Here is a 12,446-nt window from a genome sequence, read left to right as displayed (position 1 = left end):
CGCGCACTTCTAGGCGTTGAATGCCCATAGAGACTGCCATCCGAAGACCGTGCAATAGAGCCTCATATTCAACTACATTGTTGGAGTCTGTGTATAATATTTGGAGGACGTACTGGACCGTGTCTCTAGTAGGAGACGTCAGGACTACACCTGCTCCCAATCCGGCCATCATTTTAGAGCCGTTGAAGTGCATGATCCAGTTAGAGTACGCGCCGTACTCTTTAGGGAGTTCGGCTTCTGTCCATTCGGCGACAAAGGCAGCCAGTACTTGCGACTTGATGGCCCGCCGTGGTTTGTATGTTATGTCGAACGGAAGGAGCTCGATGGCCCATTTAGCGACCCAGCCCGTAGCGTCGCGGTTATTTATTATGTCGTTGAGTGGTACTTCGGAGGCCACCATAATCGAACACTCTTGAAAGTTGTGCCATAGCTTCCGGGATGCCATGAAGACCGCGTATGCTATTTTTGATAGTGTGTGTATCGGGATTTGCATGGGGTGAGGACAGTGGATACGTAATAAACCGGCTTCTGGAGCGGGAATTTGTATCCTTCAACCTCTCGTTTGACGACGAGCACTACGCTTACAACTTGATGTGTTGCAACTATGTATAGCTGCATAGGTTCGCCAATATTTGGCGCTGTTAGGACTGGATTACTGGCCAATAAGGTCTTTATTTCGTCCAGTGCGGCCGCGGATGCATTCGTCCAAACGAAGTGTTCGGTGCGCCGAAGAGGGCGGTAAAGAGGTAATGCATTTTCTCCTAGCCTGGAGATAAAGCAGCTTAAAGCAGCCACGCATCCAGCTAGTTTCTGGATGTGCTTGAGGTCTGTTGGTATAGCCAACTGGGACAGAGCTCGGATTTTTGCCGGATTCGCTTCAGTTCCTCTATTGGAAACAATGAAGCCCAGCAGTTTCCCGAAGGGAACGCCGAAAACGCATTTTTCTGGGTTCAGCTTGATGTCGTATGTTCGGAGGTTATCGAACGTAAGCCTCAAGTCGTCTATTAGGGTTTTGATGTGTCTTGTTTTTATGACCACGTCGTCCACGTATGCCTCCACTATTTTGCCAATTTGCTTTTCCAGGCATGTTTGAATCATGCGTTGATAGGTCGCGTGATAAGTATATTTCACATATATAATTTTGGTACTCAAATATAGCATCTATCGTGACATTTTCGTCCATTCTTGCCATGATTGATTGAATATTGCTTGATAATCATCAAAAAGGATCATTTACTAGTCTTTGGTCTATCTTGCAGAAATGTGCGCAAAGGCACTAATAATCGTCAAGATTCCATCTATTTGGCTATCGAGAAGAGTGAAGAAGAGAAGAGAAGGAAGAAGAGACTTGTGAGATGAAGAGAAGTAACCAGGGGGCTAGATAAAGAAGTGGGAGGACCTTCTTGTGAAGAAAGAAGAGAAGAAAGAGGGCCAAATCACAAAGTGCAGATGAGAGGAGGGGAACAAAATCCCTAGGCGCTGGAGGGATCCGATCGGGCCTGGCACACATCTCTCTCCCCCAACCTCCTTCTCCACCTCCGGCCGCCGCCACGGCCAGGCCGGCATGGTGGTGCGCCAACCAGCGCCATCCATCCACCAGCAGCACCATCACCTCCCAGCCATCCACACAGCCAGTGCCATCAATCATCTCCACCTTCACCCAGCACCTCCGCATCTCCACTTCACCACCACGACATCAAACACCACCACCGTGCCTCCACAGCACCCAGCGCCACCACTCTCAATATCCTGCTGCTCCTAACCTTCTTCTTTCCCCAATCTCGTTGCTGCTCCTAACCTTCCCCGCGCCACCTGCTGCTGCTCTTCTCTGAACCCCGTGCTGCCGCCCTTCTTCTCTTCCTACTGTTACTACTCCATCTCCAGCGCCCCTTGCTGCTGTTGCCTCAACCTGCTGCCCTTCTCTTTAGCTGCTGCTCTTTGTTCTTCTCTGAATCCCGTACTGCTGCTGCTCCTTTCTCCATGCCCCAGTTGCTGCTTCTTCTTTCTCTAATCTCCTGCTGCCATCTCTCTTTCTCCTTCTCTTCTCTGAATTTTTCTGTAGTTTATGACGTGTAGTCTGTAAAATTCAGATTCTAAGAGTACTTGCTTCCTGTACTAGTTACTTCTACTGTCTATTTTTAGTTGTTCAATACTACTCTGTTGATCTGTGATACTAGTCAAGTGGCTTGTTTAATTTGTTTACTTGTGTAACCTGAATCATGGTGTAGTACTCTGTTCGCATATGTGTGCTTATGTGTGTTCTGTAGTCCCTGTGTTAGTTACGTTCATGTGAATATATATATGTTTGTGTTGTGATATATTTCTGTCTCTGTAATAGCATTCTTTCTTCCCCTTTGTTACTTGTATGATAGTAATATATGTGTTCGTGTCCCATTGCTTCCCTTTATGTTAGTGTTTTAGCGTCTCTAGTAAAACAAAATTACCAAAGAAAGTTAGTAAAATCTGAATCTACCTTTGCTTATACGCATTTTCATTGGCGACAATCTTCATAGTTTAGGTTTATTTTGTGTTCCCATCATCTGAATTGTATTACCTAGCTTTAGTCGAGCGTAGCCGCTGATTTCCTAGTCCCTTTGGAGAACACGACATCCGTAGTTTGGGGCGTAAAAACCCCGCTGTACTATCAATTGATCATTTTGGCGCCATTGCTGGGGACTAGCGTCGAGCGTTTGTGTGAGGCTTTAGACTAGGTTTAGCTTGTTTACCTTTTGTGCTTTATATATATGTGATATATATCTAACCCCTAAACCTTATTCCAGTTATTTTCTCTTTCTTTGCTTTGTCATTCTGCAGGTTATTGCATCTTCTCAGATATGGCTTACTATTCAGATCATCATGCTTATGCGAGCAACAGTACAAACAGCACGGAAACTATTCAAGACTTGATAAGTAAGATTTCCCATCAGTTAGATGATTTAGCTCGGCAGCGAGGTATAGTTTTTGAGGATATGTCTAGCTCTTATGATGCTTATTCTAGAGGCCATCCTTATGTTGCTCCTACATGCCATATTTGTGGATTTCAGGGCCATTCACCCGCTGAATGTCAGCGTGGTTACTCTCATCCTCCGGATTGTTTTGGTATGAACTTTTCTCAACAGCATGGCTCATGCCAAAACAATTACTCATATGGGTGGCCTGGAAACCATAATATATCATATAGGAATAACAACCCTGAGATCTCATTGTTTGCCTCTAGTTATCCAATGCAGGGATTTAGGTATGAAGAGGAGAGCCACAACTATGCTCCACAACAGTCTTATTCAGCTCCTATTCATATACCTCAGCACCAGGAGATGTTGCCAATGGAGTTAAATGGTCCTCCATTTGGTCAACCAACACCTTCAACACAAGTGCCCACTCAAGATGAGTTCGATGACATAGACAAGCTCACACTTTTGAGTCTCGAGTTCACTTGGAGTGCCGAGGATGATCCTATTAGGAAGGTTATACTAGATGAAATGAAGAAGATCAAGAGTGGGAATGAGCTAGTGGAAGAAGTAAAGAAGATTGAGAAGAACATCAACGCTGGCAGTACTATTTCTTCACAGCTTGAGTTGAGTAATTCTGGAATTCCCCTTGATACATGTGAGGTTCCAATACCGTCACATCCAGCTGAGCACGATAGCAAGTGCCTTGAGCATGAGATACCTCAGATTGAAGAAGATGAACTAGAAGACAAGGAACAAGATGATCAAGAGCTGCAATTACCAAGTGATCAAGTTGGAGACTCATCATTTACTACTCTCGAAGAAGTACAAGAAGTTGTTGTAGATGAAGATGAAGAACCTGAGATCCATTGGCCTATTGTCATACATGAGCGTGATGTGTCAGGTTTACCCAATCCTCTTGATGACATGATGCCTTGTGATTTCTTTGCTTCTACCTTGCATTGCATGATGCCATCTGTTAAAGTAGATTTGAAAAACTATTTGCTTGGACATGATCATACATACCCTGTTAGTGGCATTGCTCATATCTCTGTTCATGATACTTATGTTCCTGATGCTATACCCATGCTTAATGAAACGTGTGATTCTAATACTAGCATTGAGCTTACTGATTTGTACCATCCTAAACATGTGCTTTATAGCTATGCTTATGTAATTGGGTACTCTATTGATGATTTAGAGGGCATTACCCCTGTCACTTGTATCGCCTCCTTGCTTGAGTGCTCTTTCAGGTTGTTGCTTGTGCATGATCCACTACGTGCTGACCAAGTTTGAGATGACATTCCCTGGGACCCCGGTGGACCCATGGCATGGGGATGAGGAGAAGCAATGAGCACACATGAAGAGAGAAGCTGGAGTAGGCATGAGGATAGAGAAGCAAAAAGAGAAGAGTTGCAGCTTAGAGAGTGATCAAGCGAGTGCTACTTCATAGCGCCCGGTGAGCTGTTTCATGACCCATTCTGAGTATAGCATCCATTGATACATGCTGAAATAAAATGTTATTTGGGTTGCTTAAGCCATGTCTTAAATGTTGCCCCACTGAATTTTATTTGACATATGGTGCTTGATGAGAATATGCGAACTAATTGTTGAATGCCATGTAAACTAGTGATCTACATATTGCTTGCTTTGCTGAAATTAGTGAAAGTTATTAGTTTTGAGTTCTCAAATCCCTAGTACACTAGAAAACTTAATCATTTTCTGCTTTTACCTCAATATACCTAGATCACCATGTTTAGATGTTGAATTTGTGCCAAGTGTGTTCCTTTTGAGAGCAATCACCTAACCACTATGGATTAGCATGTTATGTTCCCTGGATCGGTAGCATGTGAACCAGACATGGAGAAGTGAAGATTCCTTTTTTTGTGCTTATGTGTTGTTCATTCATAAAAAGCATTATCTTATAATGAATAATTATCTGATCTACCTAACAGTAGCATGTCATGTTCCCTGGATCGGTGGCTTGTGAAATCTGGTTGGATCGGATAGGAGTAAATTATATTATAAAAATGTAATTGTAGAACCAGGTGTATACCATGTTCTCGGGATCGGTGGTATGTTACTTTGGGGAGACAGACAAAAAAAACTAATAATTGGTTGAGCCAGGTGTATACCATGTTCTCGGGATCGGTGGTATGTTCCTTTGGTAAGGTCAATAAAATATTATCATTGCTTCCTTCAAATTCAGTAAGTGGTTCAACCACAATGTTCCTGGTAATAAGTGATCAAATCACAAGTTTAAGTTCTTTTTATTTTTTTGGATCGTGCTCTCTTTAGGAACCATTTGGCGCAGTCATCATTTAAACTTGTTGATCCTCTTTTATCATTGTAAAAGTTTAAAATGGTCATGCTTACTAGTATCCTACTGCTTTGTAGCACTCTTAACCATCAATTTTCACTAGCTAAGTCCAAAAGCATGCATTGTTTAGAGATCTGCTTCACTTGGACATTCTTTACTCAGTTCACTATTCACATTCTTGCTCTTGTCATATGCCTTTGCTTGAGGACAAGCAAAGATTTAAGTGTGGGGGAACTTGATAAGTATATTTCACATATATAATTTTGGTACTCAAATATAGCATCTATCGTGACATATTCGTCCATTCTTGCCATGATTGATTGAATATTGCTTGATAATCATCAAAAAGGATCATTTACTAGTCTTTGGTCTATCTTGCAGAAATGTGCGCAAAGGCACTAATAATCGTCAAGATTCCGTCTATGTGGCTATCGAGAAGAGTGAAGAAGAGAAGAGAAGGAAGAAGAGACTTGTGTGATATGAAGAGAAGTAACCAGGGGGCTAGATAAAGAAGTGGGAGGACCTTCTTGTGAAGAAAGAAGAGAAGAAAGATGGCCAAATCACAAAGTGCAGATGAGAGGAGGGGAACAAAATCCCTAGGCGCTGGAGGGATCCGATCGGGCCTGGCACACATCTCTCTCCCCCAACCTCCTTCTCCACCTCCGGCCGCCGCCACGGCGACGCCGGCGTGGTGGTGCGCCAACCAGCGCCATCCATCCACCAGCAGCACCATCACCTCCCAGCCATCCACGCAGCCAGTGCCATCCATCATCTCCACCTTCACCCAGCACCATCATTAACCCTGATGTTTGTTTCCCCTTGTGCCTAGGTGCTAGTTCAACAACGAACATGGGAAGTGTTAGCATACATCAAACTGTGAGACTACATATAAGGAAGCATGCAACTGTAACTTAACTCGAGCAACTACCTTGTTGTTATTGAAGATCACAAGGTTCATCTAATCTTGCCTACTCGTCTTGTGTTAAGAGTGCTTCGGAAGCAGTTTCAGGTGGCAAGGGACCTTGGGAACTTGCCACTAGCAGAGTTGCCAAACGAGTAACTCATGTAGATGTTGGTACTATGGAAAAAGGAGATGTAACAACTAGGGTTGTGGTTCCTTGTTTGGTGGCAGTTATTCGTTTGTGTTTGAATTGTTTTGCAGCTGGCGTAGCATGGGATATCGTGTTTGTACAATTTTTTGGTGGACTTCGACCTTCTATTGCACATCAGTACCAGCAAAATCTTCATAATTCTTTCGCTTCTGTTTCCATGCTTCCTGAGTACTAACACCATCCCCTACCATTATGTGTTCCTCCCTCTTTCTCTTTGCCATGTCAAGTCAAGCCGACAAGAAAAAGGAATAAAAATTTAGTTCTTTAGAACAAATTGATGCATGACAGACAAACTGAACTTTGATATTAGAAAATCGCATGATAGGAGGATGGAATATGTATGAAAAACAGGATGTCATGAGATAATCAACCTATGATATGTAAACTAACCAGAAGGCATTTCAATAAATTAGAAGCAATGCAATGGAAGGTAGACACCATATGATGAGGCTACAAATATTGCTCTGCCAAGTTAACAGTGTCTCTTCATAACTAGCATTTAAACAAATGTGAAGCACTACAAGAAATAAATCATATGCAAGATGCAAACAAGATCATACTGCCAAGTTCAAGGTCTCTCGTCATTAGTGCCATTGCATATTCACAACATTGCATATTCATAGCTATGATGTGTAAACTAAGAAAAAAACATTTCAACAAATTAGAAGCAATGAAAGCTAGACACCATATGTAAGATGCAAAGAATGTCACTCTACCAAGTTAAAATTGTCTTGTCATTACTGCCATTTCAAAAAATTAGTAGTACAAGCTAGAAAATAATCCGAGATGACCTATATCAGACTCCCAAGTTAAACGTGTCTTATGAGAAGTGATTGTTGCAGGTTACTCAACAGTAGTACTTTCATGTAAGAACATGGTGTGATAGACAGATATTGTATGTTCTAAAAACAGCAACACATGTCTTATTCACAAGTATAATGTGTAAAGTAAGAGGATGGAATTCAACAAAATTAGAAGCAATACTATCGATGTTCTGGGAACGGGGGTCCCCAGACTTGCCTGCCTGCAGCCCACGGCGTGGCTCCACCAGTGGCCCAGTATGGCCGGTCTTCATCAGCCAAACACTCAAGACACTCACGAGGCGGACGACACAAGGCCTCCTCAGGCGCGGCCTCACCAGGCAGGCTCGTGAAGGGGCGGAGAGATCAATGCAAGGGGTACCTCGTGAGGTTCCCGTAACACAAGCCATGACAACCAAGGCCAGGCAGGCGCCAGCACGCGCAGTGTCGTCGTTTCCCCTTTGGTGCTAAGGGGGCAAGCGCAGGCATGGAGTACCGAGGCTTCAGGCAAATGTTTCCATATTGGTGCAACAAGACCAAGATCAGCAGGACGGTAGGACGAAGGTCATCGTGGAGCCCCAGATGGCGTCACCACCAGCGCCTTTGACAGGCGAAGACCACCTTTAGTCACGATAGCTTGTACTAGCTGTCCCCTTTCAAATTGGCCGTTGTTGGATCCCTTCCTGCTCAATATTAGGGGAGAGGACCAGGGCCTCTATAAATAGGACTAGCCACCACAGTAGATAGGGGAACGGAGACTGGAACAAACTCAGTTCATCCTCGCATCCACCAAGCACAAGAACACCTCTCCTCAGGAGGCTGTTCTTCCCTTGTACTATTCATCATCAGCACAAGGGGCAATCCACCACCACCACACTGGAGTAGGGTATTACACTACAACGGTGGCCCGAACCAGTATCACTCTTGCATCTCTTGTGTTGAGAGTTCATCGAGCTAAGCTTAGAGATCGCGGAGAGGCTGAGGGCGAGATTCGGTAGGGGGAAATCTTCGTGCACACCCCAGTGTTCGAACCTCAAGGGGTTTGCTGGAACCCTAAATCCGACAAATACAAGCTAGACATCATACATAACATGCAACCACATATAACAGTGCCAAGTTAGAAGGAGCACATGTGATGGTGGACTAGGGGAGACGTGCTCATCATCAACACAGCTACGTTGAGTGTCTATGCCTGTGTTGTCTTGCAAATCTCGTTGGGGGGATGGCGGAGTAGAATCTGTAGAGGCCCTCCATTTTAGTAGGTGGGAAGGAGCACCATTATTCACTTCCTTTCTAATTTCCTTCCGCTTTATTGATTTTCCATTTTCAAGTAAAACCGACAAGAAAAAGCAATAAATTCACTCTTCAGAACTCATTCATGCATGATACTGACAATCACTACTTTGATGTAAGGCAAACACATGATACGAGGATGGAATATGTACGAAAAAGAGGATGCCATGGCATATTCACAACTATTTGTGTAAACTAAGAAGTAATTTAATCAAATTACAAGCAATACAAGCTAGACACGGTATGCAACATGCAAGACAATATCACACTACGAAGCTAGAGAAAGCACCTGGGATGCCGGTTTCGCCGGAAGACCGCCATCAGTTCCTTCCTTATTTTTTTCATTCCTCTTACTTAATTTATTGCCTTGTCAAGTCAATCACATAATAAAAATGGATAAAAATTCGCTTTTCAGAATTCATTGATGCAGGATGTTGATGTGCACTACTTTAATGTAAGGCGACCGAATGATAGGACGATTGAATGTGTAAGAAAAAAGGAGAGCGTTGCATATTCACAGCTATGATGTGTAAACTGAGCAGAAGGCATTTAAACAAAATAGAAGCAATGAAAGCTAGACGACATATGAAAGTGATACGTCTCCAACGTATCTATAATTTATGAAGTATTCATGCCATTATATTATCATTCTTGGATGTTTTACAATCATTTTATAGCACTTCATATCATTTTTTGGGACTAACCTATTGACCCACTGCCCAGTGCCAGTTGCTGTTTTTGCTTGTTTTTTACATCGCAGGAAATCAATATCAAATGGAGTCTAAATCCCGCGTAACTTTTTTGAGATTTTTTCTAGACCAGAAGGAACCCAATGGGCCTGAGCTGCACCTGGGGGGTGCCCCGAGGGGGGCACAACCCACCAGGGCGCGCCAGGGCCCCCTGGCGTGCCCAGGTGGGTTGTGTCCACCTCAGTGGCCTCCTGCACCCCCTCTCTGCACTATAAATTCCGAAATATTCTGAAACCCTTCGGGGTAGCCCTTGATCAGAAGTTTCGCCATCGCAATGTCTTTGTATCCGCGAAAAGCAATCTAGACCTCGTTCCGGCATCCTGCCGAAGGGGGGAATCATGTCCTGTGGCCATCTTCATCATCCCGGTGGCTACCATGATGAGGAGGGAGTAGTCCACCCTCGGGGCTGAGGGTTTGTACCAGTAGCTATGTGTTTGATCTCTCTCTCTCTCGTGATCTATATCGTCGGCTTTGTTAATATAGTCGGATCATATGATGTTTCTCCCGTCTATACTCTTGTTATGATGAATTGAATCTTTACCCTTCAAAGTTTTGTTTTGTCAGATTGAATATTCACATATGAGAACACATGATATATGTCTAGCATTATGAATAGTTGAGGTGCAATGAGGTATATTATTGATTCACTTGATATGTGTTATGGCATTCAACTCGCGGATTCCCACGATGACATTGGGTAGTCTATGCATACGGGTTGATGCATGTTTTTCTCCGACGGAAACATTAGGGTCTCTTTATAGTTCTTTGTGTGGATTGAGTATTATGAATATGAAGTTTCTTTGGTGTTATTCTAGTACGAACTCTTGGATAGATCGACCGGAAAAAATAGCTTTGTGTTATTTTAGTACGAACTCTTTAACAGATCGAACAGAAAGAATAGCTTTGAGGTGGTTTCGTGCCCTACAAACAATTCCTATCTTTCGTTCTCCGCTAATAGGAACTCGGGAGTGATTCTTTATTTCACTCTAAGGCATAATCATATGAACCAACTATGTTAGCATTGTTGAGAGGTTGCACTAGCGAAAGTACGGACCCTAGGCCTCATTTTTAGGCATTGCAACACCGTTTTTGTGCCCGCCTACCTTGCTGTTTTTATTTATTGAGATTATAAAAATATATTTCTACCATCCATATTACCCTTTTATCACCATCTCTTTGCTGAACTAGTGCACCTATACAATTTGCCATTGTATTGGGTGTGTTGGGGACACAAGAGATTTCTTGTATTTGGTTGTAGGATTGTTTGAGAGAGACCATCTTCATCCAACACCTCTCACGGATTGATAAACCTTAGGTCATCCACTTGAGGGAAAATTTCTACTGTCCTACAAAACTCTGCGCTTCGAGACCCAACACGTGTCGACAAGAATAAAGTTGCGTAGTAGACATCAAGCTCTTTTCTGGTGCCATTGCCGAGAAGGTTAGGAAAGAGGCACTCACACCCCATCAACGAAGCTCTTTTCTGGCGCCGTTGCTGGGGAGGTGAGTGCTTGAAGGTACATCATTAGATCTTGCAACTGAATCTTTTAGTTTCTTGTTTTATCACTAGTTTAATTTACAAAATAAAACTACATAAAAAATGGAATTGAGGTTCCATCATATTATTGATCATATTTATAATATATTTCTTGAAAATGATGGATTGGAAAATTGTGCTCAATTGTTAGAAGAAGTTAATAAAATGTTTGGCACAAAATATTTGAATGATGAGCATGGTTGCAATATTGTTGGTATGAACTCTTTGAATATCCATGATGCTAACGATATGCAAAGCCATAAGCTTGGGGATGCTATGTTTGATGAAGATGATATTTTTAGCCCCCCATGTTTGATGTGCAAATTTGTTATAATTATTGCATGCCTCCTATTTATGATGATTATAATGATGAAAGTGGATTTGGAGAGGTCATGACTTTATTTAGTGATGAATCCACTATTTTGGAGGAGGTTGCAATTGACCATGACAACAAAATTCCTACCTATGATGACTATGGTGATGACATGTATGCTATAAAGAATAATAATAACCATGAAATTTGTCATCGTGATTTTAATTTTCAATCCCATGATAGTTATTTTGTTGAGTTTGCTCCCACAACTATGCATGAGAATAATTTTTCTTATCTGGAGAGTAATAAAATTTCTATGCTCATGCATCATGAAAAGAGTGCTTTATGTGATAGTTATATTGTTGAATTCATTCACGATGCTACTGAAAATCATTATGGGAGAGGAACATGTGCTTCTACATATTGCAATAATATCAAGTTTCCTCTCTTTATGTTGAAAGTTTTGAAGTTATGCATGTTTTTCCTTCCTATGCTAGTTAATTCTTGTTCCCATGAATTATTTGCTCACAAAATCCCTATGCATAGGAAGTGGGTTAGTCTTCAATGTGCTTGCCATGTGATTCATGATGCTCTTTTTCATGTTTCAATTCTTATCTTTTATGCGAGCATCATTGAAATCATCATGCCTAGCTAGAAGGCATTAAAGAAAAGCGCTTGTTGGGAGACAACCCAACACTTTTACCTACTGTTTTTGTGTGTTCACATGATTATGATAGTTTAGTAATAATTTTTTATTTCTTTTGTTTCAATAAAGTGCCAAGTAAAGCCTTTGGGATCATGTTGGGTGATAGTTGATTTGATCTTGCTGAAAACCAGAAACTCTTGCGCTCACGAAAATAGCTCTCATTTTTAACAAAAGAGTGCTTTTGAGTTGATTCTTTTTGCAGAAGATTAATATACAAATTTCTCACGTGGTCCAATTTTTTTATAATTGTTGGAGTAGCAGAAGTATGGTTTGAGTACAGATTACTACAGACTATTCTATTTTTAACAGATTCTATTTTCAATGCATAGTTTGCTTGTTTCCTTGTTTCTATGGCTTATATTGCTCAATATAAATTGTGGAAATGATATGATACAGTAGTAATTGTGTGTAAACAATTATTAATCTTGTATTTGACAGTACCAGAAGTGAAATGGTTTGCTCTTTATCATACTAACCTATCTCACAAGGTTCCGTTAAGTTTTGTGTGATTGAAAATTTCATGTTTTGGGTGAGATGTCGATATGAGGAGAATAAGGAGTGACAATACCCTAAGATTGGGGATGCCCAAGGCAACCCCAAGGTAATATTCAAGGAAGATCCAAGCAACTAAGGTTGGGGATGCCCCTGATGGCATCCCCTCTTTCGTC

The 12,446-nt window shown here is 42.0% G+C and overlaps 1 protein-coding gene across 8 annotated transcripts; it reads left to right on the top strand.

The window, feature by feature from the left end:
• Nucleotides 1–1,354: 1,354 nt before the first annotated feature.
• LOC123091585 (uncharacterized) lies at nt 1,355–6,419 on the top strand. 8 transcript variants are annotated; one of them, XM_044513151.1, is made up of 3 exons: nt 1,355–2,910; nt 3,045–3,099; nt 3,231–6,419. In XM_044513151.1, exon 3 carries the CDS (start codon nt 3,315–3,317, stop codon nt 4,242–4,244), a length of 930 nt encoding a protein of 309 aa, XP_044369086.1. In that variant the 5' UTR covers nt 1,355–2,910; nt 3,045–3,099; nt 3,231–3,314; the 3' UTR covers nt 4,245–6,419. The 8 variants fall into 8 exon arrangements, with proteins under 8 accessions (XP_044369086.1, XP_044369084.1, XP_044369085.1 ...); XM_044513149.1 differs by having other exon boundaries at nt 3,218–6,419; XM_044513150.1 differs by having other exon boundaries at nt 1,355–2,952.
• The last annotated feature ends 6,027 nt before the right edge of the window (nt 6,420–12,446 follow it).

This window comes from Triticum aestivum, chromosome 4B (assembly GCF_018294505.1).
Source record: "Triticum aestivum cultivar Chinese Spring chromosome 4B, IWGSC CS RefSeq v2.1, whole genome shotgun sequence".
NCBI classification, from domain to species: Eukaryota; Viridiplantae; Streptophyta; class Magnoliopsida; order Poales; family Poaceae; genus Triticum; species Triticum aestivum.
This window is presented reverse-complemented; position numbering and strand designations above follow the sequence as displayed.